Below are 25,854 nucleotides of genomic sequence, written 5' to 3'. Positions count from 1 at the left end.
TTCAAAGACTGAGGTGACCATGTAGCTCTGACTGTGGGATCTCGGAAAGATGCTATTTCACATTTCCCTGCCTTTACTGATTCAGCTCACTCCACACTTTCCTTCGCCTCTCCAACTTTTCCTTTCAAAGCGCAGCTCAGGGACTCCCCTGGTGGTAGAGTGGATAAGAATCTGCCTGCTAGTGCAGGGCACATGAGCCAGCAATGAAGACACAGCACAACCAAAAGCAAAATAAACATATAAACAATAGACAAATAAAGGAAAAGGAAAAGCATACTAACAGTCCTAAAAAAAACCAAAAAAATAGCTCAAGTCAGCATTTGCCAGAAGACTTCCCATGCCTTTGTGTCCCCACTTACCCTGTATAGATGACCCACATATCCTGCACATCAATTTATTGTGTATAACTGCCTCCTTCAATAGACTGAGTTTCATATAGCTATTGCACTAGAGTGATATCAAAATAACATTCAAATGTAATAGCCAAACTCTTCTGCTGAGTGAATAGACTGACTTCCATTTTCAGCAATATAATAGACTTGGAAGTCAACTCCTGGCACAAGACACCTAAAATGCTACTAAAACTTTTTTTAACATCTTTACATTTACATGTCTAGGCTGGTGTGAGAATGAAAGAAATGCTCAGAGTTTAGGAACAATAAGAAACCATAAATCCAGAGAGATAAGCAAGTACTGAAATTGGCATGCTCTCTAGAGAAATCTGTCAGTCCCTATTGGCTTAGAGACTGATTTTAACAGACCTCCTGAGCATGACAGGACAAGAAATAAAGTCTGGAACCAAAACGGGGTGGAATGCTGAATTAGAGTTCTCACCAAAAACCTGGACCTCCAAAAAGCACCATCCTTAATGGTATGAGCTAGATTTTAAAAAAGAAAAACATTCCCCACACTATGGGTAGACAGTGGAGATCTTAAGTGTTTTGACCTTGACTTAGGCTAAAGTATGATAAAAGGAAGCGGGATGGGAATCTCCCTAAAGATTTCTTCATCACAAGGCTTTACTCACAAGGATTCAGAGCTGGAATCTACACTACCTGTGGGGCAAAAATTCCCAAGTCAAACATCAGTTTAACATGACCCCAGGTTGACCAGAAAACTCCAAGCAGAATGAAAACAACAACAAAAATACAGTGCCAAACACACTATATTCAAACTACAAATCATTAGAGAGAAAAACCTTAAAAAGCAAACAAAATAAAAAAGCTAATTATCTGTTGTCAAACAACCATTAGACTAACAGGTGACTTCTCTCCTAACAATGGAAGTTAAAAATGACGGATTGCATGGAATGTGTGAATTTCAGGCTGATCTAGGCCCACTAGGTGATCTGCATACTCACCTCTCTTTCATGTGGCATAAACCTCCTCCTAGACAAGAGCAGGGAAACACACTTTTAGAGCCATCTCTTCTCTCTTGCTCTGTGAGTTCTATCTTCCTTTTTCTCCCAATATTATTTCATTCAGCACAAAAGGAAACCTAAGAAATGTCAGTAATAATTCCTAATGTGGATGTCATAGCTTCAGAGTAAAGGCTCAATTAATCCAATCACATTTTACTCTAAGTTAGGGTGGAAAAAGCATGATATTGAAAGTAAAGAAACATTGTTCTGGCACCACCATTTACTAGCTTTATGACTTTATATAAGTAATTTCTCCTCTCTGAGCCCTCATTGTTAAAAAATAGATTTGAATTTGAAAAAAGGTCTGCAGTCCCTTAAAGGACTGAAAGATCCACTTATACCTCTATCTACGCCCTTAGCTTGCATTTGGCTCTTAATATATATATATTTATATAAATGTTTATAATTTCATTTATTACTTTTGACTGTGCTGGGTCTTCATTGCTGCATGGGCTTTTCTCCAGTGGCGGAGAGTGGGGGCTACTCTCTAGTTGTGGTACACAGGCTCCTCACTGCCGTGGTCTCGCTGGTTGCAGAGCACAGGTGTGCGGGCGTCAGTCGTTGCCACACACAGGCTCAGTAGTTGCAGCTTCCAGGCTCTAGAGCACAGGCTCAGTAGCGGTGAGCACCAGTACTGAGCATGAGCCCCTAAGTCAGACAGCCTACATGCAAGCCCCAGCTCTACCATATGTTTGCCATCCTTAAACCAGGCTGAATAACCTTTAACAGTCAGTTCTCTCTGGGCATCAGGTTTCTAATCTGTAAAATGGAGGCGATCACACCTTTCTCAAAGCATGCTTACGAGGATTAAACAAGGTCACATTTGTAAACCACTAGCATAGCGCCTGATGTTTAGTAGGTAGCCAATAACTGTTCCGTCTTTCTCCCATCTCCATTTTTCCCCAGTGGGAAGGAAGAGATGGGCAAGCAGAAAGACCAGCCAATCAGAAGAAAATAAAGCTGAGAAGAGTCAGGAATGGCTTTACCTTGTATGAATTAATAGAAAGAAATGAAAGCTTTCCCCTTGAAGTCCAACGTACACACTTTTTTCTCCCCATCCATCTCCATTACTGACCTTGGAGGTATCCAGAGACACCACTGCTGGTCTCTGGAAGCAGGCTTTCTAGGAAGACCACAGTCAGCTCCCTAGAGTTGGCCCCATTTCTCCATGACTCTGGTCTTGAAATCCTAGCCACATCATTATTTTTGTGTCTAGTATTTTTTTTCTTAGTTATTTTAAGGGGAAAGTTTGGTTGAATTAACCTGATCCACCATATTCTTGGAAATAGAACTTAGATGCTTCTAATTTTTCACTCATAAATAATTTGTATTAAAAATTATATCAACTACATATTTATGTATATGCATGATTGAAAGGTGGCTTCTCTGATGGCTCAGATGGTAAAGAATCCACCTGCAATGCAGGAGACCTGGGTTCGATCGCTGAGTTGGGAAGATCCCCTGGAGGAGGGCATGACAACCCACTCCAGTATTTTTGCCTGGAGAATCCCCATGGACAGAGGTGCCTGGTGGGCTACAGTGCATGGCGTCGTAAATAGTCAGACACGACTGAGCGACTAACACTTTCACTTTCATGATTGCATCCTTTGAATAATAGCTTTGTTGCTGTTGCTCAGTCGCTCAGAATAATAGTATAATAACCAAATCATTCCTTAATCTTAAAACACATAAGAGATTGCCACTCTTCCCTTCAGTAATTCCTGTGCCCTTCCTAACACCTAAGCACTCCTTTCAAAGCCTTTCACCACTGGGTCTTAGGGCAATTTTCAAATCTCACTGCCCAAATATCCCTCAATGTGTCCTTACACAAATAAAAAGAATTATAAAGACTACTATAAATAACTTTATGGCAACAAATTAGGCAAGTTAGTTGAAGTGAACAAATTCCCCAAAAGATTCAATTTACTGAAATTGACTCAAGCAGAAAGAGCAAGTCTGAATAAACACATAGAAGAAGTATCTAAAATACTTTACAGATTTCTTCTCCTTCTAACATATCTACTATGTTTAAGGCTCTATAGATCTAAAGAAAATTCTGTGGTCTATCATTTAATTGTTTTCATTGTTTAAGTTAATTTACAAGTCTATGACATAAAATGAAAATATTGGCCTTTATTTCAATTGTAAATTATTGCCAATTTCCTAGGATGGATCGGCCATCCTATTCAGTAATTAGTTCCTGAATAATTCCAGGAAACATGCTTGCTTCAGCCACTAGAAGCCTGAAACAGCATTTTTAAAAATCACAGACCTGGCGTTCAAATAATTTGAAAACACAATCTTATACCATATGAATTTGGAGATCTCTTCAGAATTTCAGCTGAGTATTAGGCCTGAATTTGTGCCAACACTCAAATCATATACTTTTTCTTCTTGCTGCCAAGAAATCTTAACACCCCTTTTTCTGTCTTCCCCTAACCATATTTTATGAGATATTTTCCCTACATCACAAACAGTTCAATATTTATAAGAAATATATACCTATTACCTTTTGCTTAAGAAGGATAGGAAAAAATGCAGGTCACTAATGACACAGCAATGACATCATATAGGGCTGTCATTGTACAAGGCTGTTTGCGGAAAATTTCACTGTTGAGAAATAAGTATACAAAAGGGGCTTCCCCTATGGCTCAGTAGTAAAGAATCCGCCTGCAATGCAAAAGCCACAGGAGACACAACTTTGATCCCTGGGGTTGGGAAGATCCCCTGGAGGAAGGCATGGCAACTGACTTGGGTATTCTTGCCTAAAGAATCCCATGGACAGAGGAGCCTGGACAGAGGAGCCTGGCAGGCTACAGTCTAAAGGGTTGCAAAAAGTCAGACACGACTGAAGCAACTTGGCACTCACACACACAAGTATACAAAAAGTTTCTGAGTTGTCTGACCCTCCACTGGGAACCCTAGGGGTTAGTAATTAAGGTGCATGGTCTGTTAGTGATGGAAAGGTTGTAGAATACTACGAAATGACTTCTGGTTAAACATTTCTTCAAATAGTAAGGGATTATATGGAAAGAACTTCACAGAGGAAACTGTTAAAAGAGCTAAAAAAAGAAGACTGAAGAACAGGCATGATATGGATCTCCAACTATTTGAAGGGCTGCTGTAAGGCAAAGGCGATCAACTGACCTGTAACTATTCATTTATTCAACAAATATTTGAATGCATACTATGTGCCAGGAACTATACTGTTGTTGTTGTTCAGTCGCTAAGTCATGTCCGACTCTTTGCGACCCTATGGACTGCAACACGCTAGGCTCTCTGGTCCTCCACTATCCCCTGGAGTTTGCTCAAATTCATGTCCATTTAGCCATGGACATGAATCATCTAACCATCTCATCCTCTGCCACCCACTTCTCCTTTTGCCTTCAGTCTTTCCCAGCATCAGGGTCTTCTCCAATGAGTCAGCTCTTCACATCAGGTGGCCAAAGTATTGGAGCTTCAGCTTCAGCATCAGTCCTTCCAATGAATATTGGACTGATTTCCTTTAGGATGGACTGATTTGATATCCTTGCAGTCCAAGGGACTCTCAAGAGTCTTCTCCAGCACCACAATTCAAAGGCATGAATTTCTATTCTAAACTATACTAGATGCTAGTAATACAAGAATGGGGAGAAAAAGGCACCAAGGAGGAAAAGACATGTAAAACACATGACCTCACTATGTCATAAGAACAGCAATGGAACAACACAGGGAAGAGCACACTATGCTAGTGCTAGTTGCTCAGTCGTGTCCGACTCTTTGCAACCCCATGGACTGTAGCCCACCAGGCTCCTATGCCCATGGAATTCTGGATTCAAAATACTGGAATGGGTAGCCATTCCCTTCTCCAGGGGATCTTCTGAAACCAGGGATTGAACTCAGGCCTCCCACACTGTAGGCCGATTCTTTACCGTCTGAGCCACCAGGGAAGCCCCACTGTGAGAGTAGATGTGCTATGAAAAATCAGGGACAACTTCTTAGAAAAGGTGACTCTTCAGTTGAGTTTAGAGAGAGAATCGAAGTTGCCTAGAAAGATGAAGCAGCAAGGAACCACAGGCAAAGACAGAAGCAGAGGCACAGAGGATGAAAAGGGTGGGACGTATGGAGATATTTGTGATTCCATATGCTCAGATGCCAAGTGAGTGTGGAAGATGGTTGTAGAGGAGGTGAACAAGGGCACAGAGGCCAGTTAGGATGGACTTAAATCCCTACTGGCAAATCAGGAAGGGAAATTATATATGTGTATATAGGGAGACTGTATATGCTTAAAATAAATTCATTGAGGAAATTCCCAGGTGGGTTAATGGTTAAGATCCTGTGCTTTAATTGCCAAGGGCCCAGGCTCAATGCCTGGTCAGGAGACTAAAATGCCACAACGTGTGCAGTGCAGCCAAGTAATAAAAATAAAAAATAAATTCATTGATGTAGGATGTTCCCTTGTCTGAGGACATAGCATCCTGTGTATATCTCTAAATTCACAGCATATTATAATTGTCTCCCCAACAAGAGTGTGAGCTCTCCACAGAAAAAGACTCTCTCTTGTTCAGGTTTATAACACGGTACCTGGCACAGAAGTGTCTGTCACAGAGAATGATTATTTAATAACATGAATGGAGAATCAAGCAATGCCTGATTCTAATCCCAAATCTGCCTCTTACACAAGACATGATTTTAACAAATCAGTCTCCTCTAAATCTGAATTTCCTCATCCATTTTTCCTAACTGTATCCCAGGGAGAGATGCTCTATGCAAAATAACAAAAAAGAGAGTGGGGAATACTGAGAAATCTTCAGGCTAGATTCTGCTCTTAGAAGCAAAATGCACATTTCCAGAACAAACCAATAGGGACTTCCGTGGTGGTCCAGTGGTTAAGATTTTGCCTTCCAATCTAGGGCATGCCAGTTCAATCCCTGGTTAAGGAGCTGAGATCCCACATGCCTCTCAGTCAAAAAATGTAAAACAGGACAAATATTGCAACAAATTCAATAAAAACTTTAAAAATAATCCACATTAAAAAAAAAAAAAAGTCCAGCAGTGAGGAAATCAGTTTGACTTTGTCTTCCCAGCAGTTCTCACATGCATTTGGACATGGAAACTTTTCTCATGGAGTTAGTAGTGCTGGGAAATGCTAAACAAGAAAGACATTCAAGGCTCTTCCCTGCTGATGTTTTACGGGTTTGTCCCAGAATAGCTCTAGGTGAATCTGAAAAATACTCAAGCTAGACAGTTGAAGTGAAATCACAAAGGTTAAGACTGAGCTCATGAACATATTTTAAATAGTGTTTGTATTTATAGGGCCATAATATAGAAAGTCTCCTTCCACGTACCTTCTATGGGCACTGCTCAGCAGGCTCCCACTGTCACACAAACCTTCCAAGCCAGAGTCATCCAGATGACCTGTGCTTTTCACCATGACTCTGAGAATCCACCTTCACTTTGCCTAAGCGGTTCTTGAGTAAAATGCATCCATTTTCCATCCAAGCTCCCAGCTGGCATCAGCTTCCATTTTGCTTACCCTTGGCAAATTGCCATGGACTAGACCTAATTGATGCACCATTATCTACACTAGTGACCTCCAAAGTGGTTTAAGATTTATTTATTTATTTATTGGCTGTGGTGGGTCTTCACTGCAGCAGGTGGTCTTTCTCTAGTCGCAGCAAGCAAGGGCTACTGTCTAGCTGCAGTGCACAGGCTTCTCACTGTAGTGGTTTCTCTTGTTGCAGGGCATAGACTCTAGGCACTCAGGCTTCAGTAGTTGCAGCGAGTGGGCTCAGTAGTTGTGGCTCGTGGGCTCTAGAGTGCTGGCTCAGCACTTGTGGAGCACAGGCTTAGCTGCTCTGTGGCATGTGGGATCTTCCCAGACCAGGGATCAAACCCATGTCCCCACCTTGCAAGGCAGACTCTCAACCACTGCACCACCAGGGAAGCCCCAAAGTGTCTTGATTGTACATGCAAACCAATGAAAACATTTCTATATGTACTCCCATACATTTATTTCTAAAATATGGGTATGTTCTGCTGTCGTAACATAACTATAAAACTCACAGAAATGTAAATCAGATGAGGAAATGGACAGGAGTAAAAGCTGTAGTGTTTTCACACAGCACCCCCACAGGTTGCCTTGGGTTCTTCTGCTGTGCATGCGCCCCACTTTCTGTGCTCCCCCTCAGGTTACCAGACTAAAGGAGGAAGATGTAGAGCCCACCTCAGGCTCCTGAGCTGAGCAGACAAGGGGTGCTTCTCACTTCTGAGAGAGGTGACTACTCTTTGTGGGGAGACCCTGAAGCATTTTAGCAGGGTATGGCACAATATGGGCTTTAGCTTGAATTGGCCCTGCTTTCAAATTCTGACTGTATCTCTTTGCTGGCATGTGACTTTGAGCACATACTATTAAATAATAATAATAGTAATAGTACCTCTCACTTATCAAGGATTTACTAGGTATCAGGCAGTCCACTAAGCACTTTGATGCACATTATCTATTTATCCTTATGTCTGTCATGCAGTAAAGATATTATCATCTCCATTTAACAACTCAGGAAGCCAAGGCACTAAACGGCTATGTCACTAGCCTAAAATGAGACCCACATCTGCCTGACTCCACATTCTAACTCCTGACACCACTCTCTACCCCCTTCCACACTCGCCCTCTCTGAGCCTCTGTTGTTGTAAATTCAAAATGGAGAGAATCAGGATTTATACAGTATGAACATGGCACTTGGGTTCAAAAATGTTAGCAGTTATTGCTGAACTCTCCAGATGAGTCCCCCAAAAGGTGCCAAGGCGAGTCATCAGGATAAGAGTATAAAGAAAGTTAATCATGTCAGGCCTTGTCTGACAAAAGAAGGTGTTAGAGAGGGGGTTGCAGTGAGCCCCAGTGAGAACAAGAATGTATGGGCATGTGCCCTGCCCTGCCCTATCCCTGTGGCCAGGCAAATCTACCTGTAAAGGAGGTAGAAACCTAGGACCTTCCCAGCTTTATGATGCCTGGCTTTAAGATCATCAGTTACTTCTATTATGACTCCACGGTCATCACACGAATTTCTGAAAGCCTTTCAGTTTACCATGGAAAGAGTCACTGAACATGAATTCTCTATAATAAGGCAACAAAATTAATAAACTGATATCTTTTAAACTCCAAGGCATGGGGAAACACCTAGATCCCATGTTTCCTGGACAGCTGCATGATTTTGCAGCATCATTTAGTCTCACCTCTCTCCACTATAGACTTTCATTTCCCCAAATTTCTGATGTCCCTTTGCTCTTTTCTGAGTTCTAAACTATGGCACTTAACCTCTTGCCTCACCACTTTCCTTCTTTTGAATTAACCAATATTGGTTCCCAGAGGTGTATTGACCCTCCAAAAGAAGAAGCCATATCACAAATGTAAACTAGTCCTAAAGTCACTCATAATTAATCATTAAAGGTGACTTGAGGCATGGAAACATAAAGGTTTCCACAATTACACTCTTGTCCTCTCTACATATGCAAAAATATTGGCTCAGTTTGCCTCTCTCGGCTGGCTGTTGATTGAATTTGCAATCAGCGTGAAAGCCCTCCATGATTCAATCTGACTCCATTCAATAAACACTTTTTATACCCCTACACTTTGACAGAGAGCTCCCTAAATTGCATCTTATGCTGACAGATTCAACAATGCATGCAATAACATTCTTATTTAGTACCAGTCACAGTGTTAGATACTGGGGGTTAGGGATAGGGCTACAAAAGGACAGATGCCCTTTTTTCCATCTTTTTTTTTTTAAGGGTAGCAAGTTTAAGGAAAAATGAAATTACAGTAATAATAATCCAAAACTTACTCATACTACCACCCCCAACACAAAAATCGTCGTTATTCCATCAAATCTTCCATATACACAAATTCGTATTAGCACAATGACTAAGCACCTGGGCTGGGGAGTGAATGGCTGGGTCTGGATCCTGTCTCCTCCAGCTGGGAGAATGGACCTGCGACCTTGAACAAGTTCTGTTGCTTCTCTGTGCTTCCCTTTTCTCATGGATAAGATGGGAATCACAGTGGTGGTCCATACCTCATAAAACTGTTATACAGGTAAAGCATTTGGAAAGTGCCTGCCACATAGCCATGAATAAATGGAGGCTGCTCATTATGGCATCTCTTATTGTGTTTAAATTTTCAATAGCTGTTATTTATTTGTCTACTGGCATTGATGACTTCACATATTCTTTGTGCCGATATGTTCCATATACAGGGCTTCCCAGGCGGCTCAGTGGTAAAGAATCCGCCTGCCAATACAGGAGACATGGGTTCAATCCCTGGGTCAGGGAGATCCCTGCAAGAGGAAATGGCAGCCCACTCCAGTATTCTTGCCTGAAGAATGCCATGAACAGCGGAGCATGGTGGGCTGTAGTCCATGGGGTCACGAAGAGCTGGACACAACTGAGCACACACACTCCGGTTACAAGGGGGTAGAGGTGCTTCTTGGAGCTGTTTGGTTTTACTTGATTGAAACAGAGAAGTAGGGAGATACCTGCTCCAGTATAAACCCTGCACAGGGTGATATAGAGGGACTGGGCAGAAGGAAGGAGCCAGAATGGTATAAACTTCTTCATTTCTGCTTGTCCCTTTGCCCCTCTTACTGATACAGGCCCCCTCCATGTCACCTGTGTTAACAACTGATGCACAGCTTGTACTATATTTATGCTCATCTAATCATATGCAAACTTTTACAGAGAGGGGTATATGTGAGTATATGTCTATGAGAGATGAAAGAGTTTGTTCTCTTAAAAATGAGATCATGCTATGTAAGCATCTTGCTTCTCTCATTTAAAATACTTCAGCTGGGACTTCCCTGGTGGTCCAGTGGTTAAGAATACACCTGCCAATACACAGGACACAGGTCCAATCCCTGATCTGGGAAGATCCCACCTGCCAGGGAGCAACTAAACTCATGCAACACAATAAGAGAAGCCACCACAATAAGAAGCCTATGCCCTGCAACAAAGAGTAGCCCACAGCTGCCCTAACTGGAGAAAGCCCACGCACAGTGATTAAGACCCAGTGTAGCCATAAATAAATAAATAATAATTTTAAAAGAAAAAATAAAATTCACCTCTGCTGAAGGTGGCTTCTTTCTTTGTTAGTTTGTACTTACAATTTTTAGATGGAGTATTTATTTCAGGAAGACTCTGGGAGCCCTATGGGACTTGGGTTGAGGGTACATCTCTCTGGCAAGTATCAGATTTTCTTCACATAGAACCCAGGAACTACCCACCCAAGTCTACTTTATTTTGTACGTTATTGTATATTATATGAATGTATATATTTGTGTGTTATACATATTGGGTATACTTTACAATGCCCCAGAGCATACAGGGAATGTAAATCAAGAACTCAAACACAAGTAACAGCAAACCTGCAGAGATAAAGGCTAAAAAGGGGATTTTCCTTTTCTCTACTCAAACCTAAAATTAAGTAAATAGCATACTATTATTTTTTTCTTATTGTTGGTCTTTTAGCACATTCCTAGAAGGGCCTTCCTTAGCTTTATGCAAGGGTTTCAGTTCCAATCCTCTAGTTAACTCAGGTCTGATCCCTTGTCTCCTGTCCCCCAGAGAGGTTAAACTCTGGTTACTGAGATCTGCAGCCCCATCTCACTTCTTTGGCCTCCAAGAGGTTCCCCGAATTTCCTGCAAGCTCAGCTCTGCATTTAAAAAGATACGTTTATTAATTATTCTAGGAATTTATAAGAAGATGTTTTCAGGATACCCATTTCACTATAAAGATGGGATGGAACTCAGAAGCATATCGGTACAGCTGTGTACCCATGAGATGCACACCCATTCCCCACGCATTAGATCAATGAGTCATCATGTTTATGGAGTGCAGAATACTTTTTAAAGTGCCTTTCATGCCCCTTATATTCTTTGGTAAACTCAACAATCCTATAAGCTAGACGTTACATGTATGATTATCTTCATTTTACAGGTAAGAAATAGATTCCCAGAGAAGCTATGTGTCTTACCCCACAGAGGCCAAAAAGCAACTGGAAGTGAAATCATCACCCACTGTCTTTCGTCTGCACCATCAGGCTGCTGTCATAGCAATACACTGAGATTTAGTCCCTGGTCTCACCTATGGATTTTTCCTCCACACTTCCTGAGCTCTAACTATGAACCAGACCCAGGGTCAGGAACCAAGATTGAAAAACCAAAGAGAAGAAAAGAAAGTCCTTCCTAGGAGCTCCTAGGTTGGGAGGAGAAAATAAATAAAATCTTCAAGTATTCTACACTCGGGTACAACCTGTAGAGAACAGCAAGGAAAAGAACATCAAATTCTCCCAGATGCCACTGAGGACCTCTATTTTTGGTTGAGGTCCAGAAATGTGATGGAGAAAACATTGCTATTCTGAGCTGGCAGCAGATTTCCTCCTGTTAAGCAAAACATATTGATGTTTATAATAAAACCAGTCCATATGCAAAAAAAAAAAAGGGGGAATCCGGAGAATCCAATTGCATGAAATGCTTAAGGTGCATTATTGCAAGGTTAATGAAAACCAGTATTTTTCAGAAGGGTTTCCAGTTACTGTATAATGTGCATGCGTGTGGGACTGTGGGGATGCTGCTTGAAGCTGCATGGTTTTCCTGGCTAAGATGAGGAGGCAGGGAAATACAGCTCCAGTTAAAACCCTGCACAGGTGGGGACAAGAAGGGAAAAGCCAGGATTGCACAGGGCTGAAGCTCTGCGCCTGACCAGCTTGGTAAGGCGCCTCCCCCTGGAAGACAGACAGTGTCCTAAGACAGAGGACATTTCTTGGCTCAGACAGGGAGTCAGGAGCACTTTACATTAAACTGAGGAAGTTCCACGTGATCAGAGAGGAGTCACTTCCACACTTTACCACACGCTCTCACCCCCACAAGTGACTGGAATTTAAAATACAGCCAGGCAGAGGCAAGGGAAAATTGTCCATTGTGTTATATCTGAATTTCATCATCCCAGGGCACTATTATTGCTAGGTTTTATTATATTTACTTGTGAAAAATAAGCTCCAGCATATCAACACGAGAAGAAGTAAGACTAAGAGAACTAGAAAACTCTCCATAATAGGTGAGATGAATTCTCAGAAGTAGGAAGATGATAGATATTAGGCAGGAAAAAGAAAAGAGCAAAGCAAAAGAGGTATGCCAAGAGATGATACAAAGAAGAGTTTAATGTATGGTATTAAGCAGTTTGCTGGGCTGAGCTCAATGTTAGCCATCTCCTCTCTCCCTAAGACTTCTGTAAACAGCTATACCCACAATCCTGGGTGGATGGTACTTTGGGGAATGATAGAATCAGAGGAATACCCCATGAGGCTGTGGGTTGGTGATGCGCAAGCGACAACACACAGAGGAAAGAAATGGACAACTTCACAGAATCTAGAAACTGGAAACTTGGAGTGACTACAAAGATTGCGCCCAGTGCATTAATTGGTAGAGTTCTGAGCCCACCCTGCTTATAAATAAAATTCAAAGAAGCACAAAAAACGACTCAGCCCTAAATAAATACATCTTGAAATCTGAATGGAATAGAAATTTGTAGGAAAATATAATTTGCCTGAAAATTTCTCAGAAGAAACCAAAAATCTAACTGGTCCAATTGCTGGAGAGAAAGAAGTTATCCAAAAAATTGCCCCTCAAAAAAGCACCGGGTCCAAAGTGTCCAGCGGAACTATACAAACTTTCAAACAGCAGGTAATTTCAGTGTTACTTGAACTTGTCTGGGGGGTGGCAGTGCGGGGAGCTTTCCAGATGGCACTAGTGGTAAAGAACCTGCCTGTCAATGCAGGAGATATAGGAGATGCCGGTTCAATCCCTGAGTTGAGAAGATTCCCCTGGAGGAGGGCATGGCAACCCACTCCAGTATTCTTGCTTGGAGAATTCCATGGACAGAGGAGCCTGGCGAGCTATAGCTCAGAGCTGCAAAGAGTCAGACACCACTGAAGTGATCTAGCACACACACAGAGTTTAAAAAAGAAAGAGAAACCTAAGTTATTTTTATAAAAAGTATTACATTGATATCAAAATCTAATAAATATTTCACATATATTAAAAACTAAAGATAAATGTCACTTAAGAATACCAATACAAAAATACTAAATACAATATTAACCAACAGAACACGGTAGCACATTAAAACAACAATATGTTATTTCCAAGTAAAGTTGATTCTATAAAGGGCAGAAATTGTTCAATATTAGGAAATCTATTGATTATCCATATCTGTTGATTTAAAGAGGAAAGTTATACTGATTCCTTGAATAAATGTAAAGGCATGTTCATAAAAAGGACAATTCAGCAACATCGAGATGTTAGTTTCCTCCTAGGTTAACACATAAAACTCTTAATCCAAACAAAAATATCAACAAATTGAATTTTATCTCTAATTCATTCTTAATTAGGCAAACTGATTCTAATATTCATATGGAAAATAAAACAGCCAGAAAATCTCTGAGGAAGGAAAACAATGAGCAGGCCCTACTCTTAACTAAAGTAAAAGGCACTCAGTCGTGTCTCTGTGACCCTATGGACCACACAGTCCATTGAATTCTCCAGGCCAGAATACTGGAGTAGACAGCTGTTCCCTTCTCCAGGGGATCTTCCCAAAGCCTCAATAATTTGAACACTGTGGTTCTGGCACAGAACAGCAGGTGGACTATGCTGCTTTTCCTCCAATGGCCATTACCCACACTTCATTTTCCACCTTCTCTGCCCCGCTGCTGTTTTCTCCATGCATCCATTGACGCTTGCCCTCTAGCTTCCTGTGGGTTCAGCCAAGCGGAGGCCCTGACTGGAGATCAGAGGGTGAGAGGGGAAGGTCAGATGGTTCCCTCCAGATCCCTCACTGCTTTTCAGGCAGTGGCTCTGCTCCCTCCTACACAGAAATCTGGAAAGATTCTCTGCTCTCCTTTTTCCCTCAGGCCTAGAAGTGCAATGGCTTTCCACCATTGCTAGTCTAGATGCTTTATCATCCCTAGCAGGTTCCTTGAACCTTGACCACACTTCCACGAAAGTCCCTTTATTTGAGCCATCAGAGTGGAATTCTATTTCCTTCCAGGAACTTGACTGATACATAGATAATGAAATGGAATAGACAATCCAGAAAGATTCAAATGTATATAGGAAGTCAGTGTATAATAAAGTTAGCATCTTGAATCAATGGAATAATGATAGACACTTAATACTGTTGAGATAAACAGAGAGCCACCTGGAAAAATATTAGCGTAAACCTTTACCTGACATGGTACACCAGAATAAACTTCAAATGTAATTAAATGGAAACAAAATAAAATCCAAAATCATAACTGTAGTATAGTCATACAACAGAATATTACTCAGCTATAGAAATGAATTGTTGGGACTTCCCTGGTGATCCAGTGGTTAAGAATCCACCTGCCAATGCAGGGGACACAGGTTCAATCCCTGGTCCGGGAAGATCTCTCGGATCGTGGAGCAGCTGAGCCTGTGCACCACAGTTACTGAACCTGCGCTCTAGAGCCACTGCTCCGCAGCAAGAGAAGCCACCACAATGAGGAGCCTGTGCACCACGAAGAGCATCCCCGGCTCACCGCAACTAGAGAAAGCCCATGAGCAGCACCGAAGACCCAGTGCAGTAAAAACATAGATTCATTAATGAAATTAAATTACATTTTTAAAAAGAAATGAATTTTTGATACAACCAACAGAGATGAATCTCAAAAACATGTGGAATGATATAAGGTTTGCAGAAAATAATTTGTGCTGTATGATGTTCCATTTATAGGACATTCTAGAAGACATAAAAATGAATGCAGAATGGTGAAAATTCAGAACAGTGAGTCAGAAGAGTGAATCTGTGGGTGGGAATGGGGTGGAGATTGTGAAGGGGCATGAGGGGACTTTCTGGGATGATGCTAAAGTTTTCTATCTTGCTAGAGGTTTAGGTTACATCGTTAATATTTTCATATTTTGTCACATATAGATTTTACATCCAAACAAAAAAAGAGTCAACAAATATCAAACTCTAGTTTGTGGTATGCATGTGGATTTACTTAAGAAAGAGTGTACCGATATCTGCAAGCTAATTTTAAATGCAAAAATAAGATAAATGAAGGGATGAATAGAGGGATAGATAAATAGATGCATGATAAAGCAAGTACAGTAAAATGTAAATGGAAGTATCTAGGTGGTGGGTATAGGACTGTTAGCTATAAAATTCTTTCAATTTTGCTCTGTTTTAAATTTTTAATTTTTTAAAATACTAGAAGAAAAAATTCTGACACTGCTACAACATGGATGAACCTCAAAAATACTATACAAAGAGAACTCAGCCAGTCACAAAAGGACAAATACCACGTGATTCTCCTCATATATACATGGTACCCCAAGTAGTCACTTCATAAAGTGAATTCTCAAGCCTCTCCTTTCCAGCAGATTAAAACTCAGCCTTCACAAAAAGGGAGAGAGATGAATCCGAATGTAGAAAGTAAAATAGTGGTTGCCAGGGGATAACTGGAATGGTAATGGTGAGATAGTAAATGTTTCTCAATGGGAACAGTTTTAGTTTGACAAAATGAAAAGAGTTCTGTGGATGGATAGTGATAATGGCAAAACAACAATGAACATAATACCACTGACTAAATTACTCTTAAAAATTCTTAAAATGGTGAATTTTATGTTATGTATGTTTTACCAAAACAACAAAAATAATTTTTTAAAATAAAAATGAAACTATTAGGAAAAAATGGGAGAATTCCTTGATAGACTTGGATAAGATTAGAGAAGGCCTTTATCTTTATAACTGTGACTCAGAATCCAGAGAAGTTTATCACAGAATTGTTGATAATAAATAAAACTGGAAACAACTCCGGAATCCATCAATTGGAGAGTGAGAGATAAACTATACTATACACACAGAAGAACATCCATTAAAAACAATGATGTATAACTATCTTGATATTTAAAATGCTCATAAAATATTACTGAGTGGAAAGCATTATATCATAAAATAGCAAATATAAAATGATATCATTTATATAAAATATGTGTGTGTGTGTGCCTAAAGAGATACTTGGAAGGATATTCAACAAAACGTTAACAGTGGTTATCTTGGGCTGTTTATTAATGCTTTATTCCTTGCACTGTTCTACACTGACATTTTTTCAACAAGCTTGTATTATGTTTATAAAAATAATAAAGCCATTTTCAACTCATACTAAAATACTAAAAGAAGTTGGTACCTACTGCCATATATTTTCCTTGATCCCTCCTAGCTATAAAGATTCATTAATGCCATGTATACCCAAATGACCATCAAGGACTGTGTGTGTGTGTGTGTGTGTGTGTGTATACACACACACCAAGTTAACCCTCAGGAAAGACAGACTCACTGACACTTGAGCTCCCAAGTCTCTCCTTTGTAAAGGTTACAAGTCAGACTTCATGAAAGGAGGAGGAGAGGTGATCTGAATAGCTAAAAGCTAAACCTCCATCAGTCTGCACCTTATAAAAGTTCCAGTGACAACATTACTACAGATTCCAAAAGCGCTGTCATACAAACAGCATAGTATGTTTAGTATGTCGTACAAACAGATAAAGATACTGTGCTCTGGAAAATTGTCAAATGACCCCAAAATGCCTTTAGTGAAGACAATAATACTAGTGATAAAAAAAGCTTGTAAGAAGAGTAAATAAATGTGCTTGGGCACATAATGAACATGCAGGTATTTGTTAAGCTATTGAATAAATCAGATCTCAGGAAAACCAAAAGAAAAGTATTTTATGAAATGTAAAAGTGGGAAAAATTATATTCTAAACTAGCGTATTTACTGCAACTTGAGATTTTGAGATAGGTGTAACAAAGTAACAAAATAAATATTAAAATATTTTTTCTAGTCCTTTCAAAGTTTGTATGTTCAAGTAAGCCATTAAAAAATTTTTTTTTGAGGAATCTTCTCAAAGGGGAAGAAGAGGACTCACCTTGTACCGGGGGTCATTTCATTTTGAGACAGCTTGGAAAGCAATGTGGGGTGCAGGCTGTGATCTGGGGACCCTAATTATCTGACACTCTCATCCTCTTCCTGCTTCCTGACCCAGTAGAGCCCAAATCTCAGGACACAATAAACTGAAAGGCTGGAGGCTGGAGAGGGCTGGGCACAGAACACAAGCCTCCTTCCCTCCTCCCAGGGGAGCCCACAATTAGTATGGCTGTGGAAAAAGTGACAGAGCGGAAAAAGCAGAAACTCTTACTGGCTGGCTTACGGACTAGTCATCGCCAAGGTCACAGAATGAATGAAAATCCCTTCAGCAGCTTTTCCCTCAGAGTGGGGCAGGGTCTGGTTCTCAGGGAAATGACCTGAAAATTCTGAAAGGCCTGGGCAGCTGGCCATGGGCAGAGCCTTCCTCTGCCCTTCCCCCAGTGCACAGAGGGCCCGGATCCTATGTGAGACGCCTGCTCACCCTTGCAGCCTTCAGACATCACAAGACCTGACATCCCTGCCACTGGAGTCTTGGAGACGGTCAGGGCACTTAGAGCTGATGGGCGCTGATAAGTAGAGAAGGGTCTGGGCTGAGAGGACAGGACATGTTGAGTATCTTTGATCTGAGTTCACAGGATCCTCCAAGAACCCTCCTCCTGTCCTCCCTTCCTCCCTCTGGGATAGAGAGGCTCAGAGTGTGCTTGGGAATGACCTAGATATTTATTCAGGGGCAGGGGTGAGAAGGGCCTCTGGGAAATTCCTGCCCTTAATGTGGGGTCTGGAAGGGAAAGAAACTTAGGGACATCCCCTGCCCCGCTCTACTATGAAATTCAAAATGTAACCTTGGAGGGATCTGGCCGAGTGGTTACTCTCTACAAAGAAAGAGACCACGGGCTTCCCTGGTGGCTCAGATGGTAAAGAATATGCCTGTAATGCAGGAGACCCAGGTTCAATCCCTGGATCAGGAAGATACACTGGATAAGGGAATGGTTACCCACTGCAGTATTCTTGCCTGGAGAATTCTATGGACAGAGGCACCTGGTGGGCTACAGCCCATCGGGTAGCAAAGAGTTGGATGCAACTGGCACTCACTCACACTCAAGAAAGAGATCACACCATGCATTAGAACAAAGTGACATTTTGATGCCCATTTTGACATGGCTGTTTTTGGTTGACATGGCTGTTTCAATGTGGCCAACTGATTTTTTTTTTTTTTAACATTTATCGTGAAGCAATATGCACAACTTAATCAGCTCATCTCATAATTTGTCTCCCACCCAAATCAGAGACCTAGGAGTAGGGTGTCTGTCCCTCAGGCAGGTATAGAGGACTGGATTCACCAGATTCTTACTCCTTGCTCATGCAAGGGCAGAAGTTTCTTGGCATATCTTAAATATTACTCATTGCAAGCAACGAAAAATTACTCCCAATTACTTTTATGCTGATTTTAAAAGCCTTTAATATAATTAGACATGTCATAATTGGAGCAGTCGGAAGAACAGGACAGGTGAAGAATGTAGGAATACAGGACTTCCTTGGTGATCTAGTGGTTAAAAATCCACTTGCCAATGCAAGGGACAAGAGTTTGATTCCTGGTCCGGGAAGATTCCACATACTGCAGGGCAATTAGGCCTGTGAGCCACAACTACTGTGCCCTAACTGTAGAGCTATCAAGCCACAACTACTGAAGTCTGCACACCTAGAACCCTTCCTCCCCAACAAGAGAAGCCATTGCAATAAGAAGCCCAAGCACCAAAACCAGAGAGTAGTCCCTGCTCACTGCAACTAGGGAAAGTCCACACACAGCAACAAAGAGCCAGAGCAGCCAAAAAAATATAAATAAATAAATAAAAACTATGGGGGAAAAAAAGAACAGAGGAATACACTTTCTCAATAAGGTGTTAACTAGCCACTCAGAAAGCAGATTAAAAACACACACACACACAAACTACTGTCTAGATTGAGCAATTTGAGTAAACTACAGACAATATAACACCAAGGATGACATGTGTGTGGGATCTTTGTCCTTACCCCCAAAAGTGGCAGTCTAGGGCCTCTAATATATGAGCGGACGGAATGAGAGGCAAACAGTGGTAAAGAGATAATTAGCCCACCAAAGTGGTATGATACTTACTTTAAACTGAAAACATCTGACCAACAGCAACAGCAAGAAACACTTTCGAAACTTAAGCAGAGTGTCCAGAAAATACAGCTGCCATTGACAACCCCCTTCTCCCCATGGGAGTTTCCAGATTGAGAAAAGACTGACCCTTAGCATTAGGAAGTACACAGTTTCAGCTGTCCATTAGCATGGAAAAGTTCAATAAAATCTTTCAGATTTTCTTTCCCACTGAAGCCCTAAACAGCCTCTCTTTTTTGTCAAGTTGGTATATAAATCTTTACCTCTAGCTGTTCAGCAAGTTACTCATTATTAAGTACTCCCTCGGGTGAATATAAATAAACCTTGTCTTTTCTCCTCTTAAGCTACTGTCAGTTAATTTGCAGCCTCCTGACTATAAATCTAAGTGGGTAGAAGAAATCTTTTCCCCCCAAAGGCGGTAACCTTATCAAGAGTCACAGAAGAAGTAGATGGAAACCAAGCAGCAGGCAATAAAGTTCGCCGAGACAGGAATTCCCTGACGGTCCAGTGTTAGGAGTCAGTGCTTTCACTTCCAGGGCCAGGGTTTGGTCCCTGGTCAGGAACTGCTGCTGCTGCTAAGTCACTTCAGTCATGTAGGACTCTGTGTGACCCCATACACAGCAGCCTACCACGCTCCTCTGTCCAGGAGGGATTCTCCAGGCAAGATTACTGGAGTGGGTTGCCATTTCCTTCTCCAATACATGCATGCATGCTAAGTCACTCCAGTCGTGTCTGACTCTGTGTGACCCTATGGACAACAGCCCACCAGGCTCCTCTGTTCACGGAATTCTCTGGGTAAGAATACTGGAGTGGGTTGCCATTTTCTTCTCCAACTAAGATCCCACAAGTCACCAGGCATAGCCAAAAACAAACAAACAAACAAATTCAGCAAGACAGTGTTTCAAGACCATCACCTGACAAATACTGGTTATTACAGTCTGAAACCAACTCTTGCAGGATACACCTTTTCCAAATGTTAAAACAGCAGTACAAAGAAGGGGTGAGGAGATAACAACTGAAAATTGAAAAAGCCCCAACAATTTTAATACACAAATTATTAACCAAAAATTACCCTAATCAATAATGTCAAAGTCTCTCCCCATCCAAATTTCTGACAAAAGCTAGGAGCCTCAGACAACCTACTTCAGATGATTACACAATAGACAGGTAGTTGCGGATGGTTTTTTTGTTTATCTGGTTATTGGTTTATTCTGAGATATCTTTTATTAAAAATGAATCAACATAATCCTTACTTTCTACCAGTGAGTGGGGCCACAGACTTCTAACAAACAAGCCTACAAAACACCATGCTTAATATAAGCCAGATCTCGCCTCAGGTTTTGATACCATATCTTCACAACAGTAGCATAAGAGAAGAGTTAGGAAACTAACGTCATCCTCAGTTAGACAAATCTCAAAACCTCAGAGTCTTTAATGTAGATAAGGGGAAACATCTGGCTTCACTGGCCTGATTCTGCACCTCAAGTCTAACTTTCCCCTTAAAATTTTTGGCTTTATGTACCACCACAGTAATATCCAAAGTGACCGTTTCTTCCTTAATACTCTGATATCTCCCTCCCAGAACCAATGTACTTTCCTTGGTTTCCCTGAGTATAGCTCAGAGAATACAAAGCTTTCAAAGAATGTTACTAAATACTAGTAAACTGAAGGACTGGAAAATGGGAAATAAACCCACAGCACTTAAGACAAGTAGTATAGAGAAACAGATAAGAATTTCAGAACTCGACTATCTAGGTTTAAATTCTGGCTGTCATTTTCTAGCTGTGTGACTTGACCTCTCTGTGCCTTGATATCTTCATCTGTAAAATGATAACTAAATGACCCAACCCACCATCTTGTAAAATAACATCTGGTACATGGCACACAAGTATATATTCAGTTTGGTTTGTAAAGTAAAGGTTTTAGTTTGCAGCACAGCTATTTTTCTCCCAGATTCACAAGTGCTATGCTGTTCTACCCAATACCTGGAGAAATCCAACCTATTCCAAGCAAGGGCTACCCAGACTCACAGGTAAACACAACTCATCTCATTTTTAAAGATGATAAAACCAAGCCTTATCTGCAATTTCAACTATCTAAACTCACCACACTTCAAAAATTCAAATTCTTTTCTTTAAGAGCAAAGGGTAGAAATTGAATAACTTTGTGTAAGTATCCTTAGGTGATATAAAACTCAGAATGTCATCTTTAATTTGAAATTTTCTTTATGAAAGAAAGTGGAAGGAATGGAAAAAAAGAATCTCATTCAATCAAAAAGTTAAAGCTAATAGTATTCCCAGGATGTATTCATCAAATCCAGAACAGAAATTAATTCAATGCAAATTCCTAGAAATTAGTTTTCAGGAATTATGCAATATACAAATCTACTGTCCATATCACCAAAAGTATGATGAAAAATATGGTAATATTCTTCCATAGCATATACAGTTGTAATTTAACTGATATCACACACATATATAATCTAACATTGAATCATTTCATAAACAATCCATGTTTCATCCAGTGTGACAGACTATAAGATCATCTAAAATAATTTTGTATCCTACACATTAGAAAATATTAAGCCTCCAGGTGCTTCAATAATACCTTACACTTGTACAGCATGTACAGTTTACAAACCAATTTTTATCTCTATAGTTTCCTTTGAGCTTCATGGCATAGGAGATGGCACTACAACTCTATTTGTACTCATTTTAAAAGAGCAGATAGCACAGGTTTAGAAAATAGAAGTCTCCTGCCCTAGGAGGTAAAGCTTAGCAAGACCTAGGTATCCTGACTCCAAATCTGGTTCTCTTTCAATTAACACCACAAAAATATCCTATAAATGGGAAAGACTAACATATTTTATAATGATAAATCCATGCGAGGGCAATGTGCATGGGTCTTCTTTTAATTTTTGTTTTAAAAAGCTGTTTGAGTGAAACAATAACAAATAAAAGCCATAAACTCACAATATTTTTTAAAAGAAAATTCTCAAGGGAATAAGGATACATATATCCTGACATCTCATGAGTCAAGGTGTGAGTCAATCCCTTGCTCCACTTTTTCTTTTTAGAGGAACTAATATTGCCCACTAAATCTAATGAATCCTTCTTGAAAACCCAATGGACAATAGCAATGAGCATCACAACCTTGGGATGAAAGTGAGGATTTATGTAGGACAGCAAAAGACCAGCTGATGTATTTAGTAACCTTTCTAGTGTATTTTTTTTTTTAAATCACATGTACCAACTAAGAACTTTTCCTCCCACTTACACAAAAACAGGACCTACCCTATGAAATGGATCTTTGAATATCTCAAACCCCAAACTGAAAAGTTTTACAAGTCCCTTCAGTTTCAGCTGAAAAGTTTTAGAGATCTGGTTCAGGTATAGCACTCAGCACTTCTACATGCACTGTGTCTGGTTAGGTTTTCTAGCTACCTAGTGAGAAACGTATTATTATCATCTCTATGTCACAGATGATAAAACTGAGGCACAAGGAGAGTATCCTGCCCAAGATACAATGAAAGCAGGAGATAGAGATTCAGACCCACCATCAACCCCAAATCTCATGTGCTCTCTTCACTTCTCTCTTTACCCTTAAAATGTCCTTCCCCAGCCACACACCCCACGTCCCTTCAGCAGAGACAGGTTTCCTTTTTCACACATCGATAAGTCTTGGACAAGCAGGAATCTCCTGTCCTTTTCCCAGTTCCCCTGGGAGAAAGGTCTTATCCTTGTCTTTCCAAAACAACAAGGACGATGTCTCCCTCCGGTGCGGACGCCAGTGCAAAGACGGGGAAAGGGATCCTTAGGGGGTAAACTGTCTTGCCAGCTACTGTTTAAACGCCTGTGAAAGATGATCCTTCTGAAATAACTCCTTACTGAAATGAGTCAGAAATGAGTCTTAACTTGTGAATGTTAATGGGCAATTTTTATGGGCAAGAGATTCTGGGCAAGTTATGGGCAAGAGAACAAGAAAGCCGAAATCCTGTTGAGAGAAAGAGCTTTCACCTCTCCCTTTGAAGTTAAGAAGGGCCCCCCTTAGGTCTCCACGGAGCGGCTCCCAGCGATCCTTACAGAAAGAAGGAAACTTACCCTCAGCGCTGGGGCTTCGAGACCGCTGGGACTGAGGCATACTCTCTTCACTGTTCAGCACCGGGGACAGCTCCGGACTAGCCAACTTCGCGCGCCCCTTCGGGCTCGGCGCTACCCGCTGAGCCTCCCAGGCTGCGGGCCGGGTGGCTGCCTCTCCACGCCCTAGTACAAGCCTCCCGGTCTTGTGGATCGCAAAAGGGTCTCCGCAAGCAGCGGGGGCAGCCGGAGGCGCCTCGGGCTGGGGCGGCGGCGACGAGCCCAACTGCACCACGGCGTTGCGGGACCGGGACCGCGCCAGCGCTGAGGAGACGGAGCCCATCTCGGGGGGCCGGGCTGGGCCCAGGTGAGCGGCCAAGGCTCCCGCTGGGACCCACACCCCTTGCCTGCCAAAGGTTTACTCTCTTCTCGCGCCGGGGCACCTCCAGCCTCTGCTCCGCCTCTGATTCCGCGGGTGGCAGTCCCTCCTCGGCCGGGGGAGAAGGAGGAGGCTGCAGGGAGGGCTGCGTGCCCACCCCGGGTGGACTGAGGAGGACCCAGGCGGTGTCTGCGCCTGTCTGATGATCCAGGGTGGATGACGACACTTGGAGGGGTCCGTGTGCAGAGGTTGTCCCGAGACTTTACTGGGGATTGGAGGGGAGGAAGAGGAGTGGCATTAAAGGAGAGAGACTTTCTTCCTCTACTTTCTGTACTTTGTTCACCTGGGGCCAAAGGACTGGCACCTTCTTCCCGCTCCTGCCGACACTTCTGGGCCGCCACTGTCCCTGGGGAGGATGAAAGGTTTAGCCAGGGCAGAGGAGGAGCCTACATTTGTTTTCTTCTTTTAACTCTTCTTAGGACTAATACCACTACTCTTCCAGGCTGTGCTTTCCTGCAAAGCCAAGCTTGGCTCCTGGCTGTCCCTGAGGAAGGCTTGGCAATCCTCTTCCCAGCATGCCTCCTCCCCATGGCCTCATCCTGGAGGGGAACTGAGGCCAGAGAGGGCAGCCATGTTGTAAGGGGAAGCAACTCTGTTGGTTCTCCTCCAGAAAGCAGGGAGGCAGGCACCAGCCAATCCTCAGGGTTTCCATGAAGGGAACCCAGAGCAATCAGGGACCCTATTAATGGGCCTGCCCTGCTGGCCCCCTCCCTTTTCTGACTGCAGTGCAAAGGTGGTGACACCTAACTTGGATCCAGAAGCAGGAAGAGCAACCTGGGATTAAGTTTCAACTAAAACCCTGTTAATTCAGGAGACACAGGAGACGTGGGTTCCATCCCTGGGTCAAGAAGATACCCTGCAGGAGGAAATAGCAACCCACTCCAGTATTCTTTTGGGAAAACACCATGGACAGAGGAGCCTGGCAGGTGACAGTCCTTGGGGTTGCAAAGAGTCAGACACAGCTGAGCATGCACGTCCCTTACTTCTTCTACTTAAAACCCTGTTTGTTGCTCAGAGAGGTTTTAGGTCTTGCCCAAGGTCACAGTTAGTTAGTAATGGAGCTGTATCTTGTGCCTGGAACTACCTTTCTAAACCTAGCCTCCTATCCTCACTTCTTCCCACCTGGAAGTTCTCAGGCATTGAATTGTGAAGCAAGAAAATTGTGAAATATACCAGGGGTCCCTAACCTCTCAATCTAATGTTTGATGATCCGAGGTAGAGCTGATGTAATAAAAATAGAAATAAAGTGCACAATAAATGTAATGCACTTGAATCATCCAGAAACCATCCCTCCCTCTGTAGTCCTTGGAAAAACTGCCTTCCAGGAAACCAGTACCTGGTGCCAAAAAGGTTGGAGACCACTGAAATACACAGCATATGTGGGAAGGGAGACTGACTTTATCAGGGATACCTGGGAGCCCTCCTCCTTCAGTGCCCAGCACTGATAAGACTCTAGACACTGTCATCTGTGAAATAGCATAAAACTAAGTATGTGAACAGTAGTAGTATTATGAAGGTAGCCTCCAGATCAACAAGCTTCAAGATGGGAGGAGAAAAGGAAAAAGGTTTTAGGATGCTCAACTGGCATTTAGCTTAGAGGATTAACTGAAATGGAACAGCTATGGCAGACAGTTTCCTTACTACTAGTGCCACCTGGGAAGTTTATTTACACTATTTATGGGTCCAAAATAGCAATCTGTCCTTGGCATTGTTTCCTGTGAAGTGGGCAGAAGCTGAAGTCCCCACCACCGTCTGCCATACTGGCTGACCAAAGCCTTTCACCAGAACACACACACACCCTCTCC

The 25,854-nt window shown here is 41.9% G+C and overlaps 1 protein-coding gene across 1 annotated transcript in view; it reads right to left on the bottom strand.

Annotated features, from left to right (window-relative positions):
• PDE1C (phosphodiesterase 1C) overlaps nt 1–23,953 on the bottom strand; it is a 594,246-nt gene extending 570,293 nt beyond the window's left edge. The window contains exon 1 of the mRNA XM_081533589.1: nt 23,635–23,953. Coding sequence (XP_081389715.1) covers nt 23,635–23,953 — 319 coding nt within the window. The remainder of the gene's footprint in view (nt 1–23,634) is intronic.
• Between the last annotated feature and the right edge of the window lie 1,901 nt (nt 23,954–25,854).

This window comes from Giraffa tippelskirchi, chromosome 10 (assembly GCF_054371585.1).
Source record: "Giraffa tippelskirchi isolate mGirTip1 chromosome 10, T2T-mGirTip1v1.2.pri, whole genome shotgun sequence".
Classification (NCBI taxonomy): Eukaryota; Metazoa; Chordata; class Mammalia; order Artiodactyla; family Giraffidae; genus Giraffa; species Giraffa tippelskirchi.
This window is presented reverse-complemented; position numbering and strand designations above follow the sequence as displayed.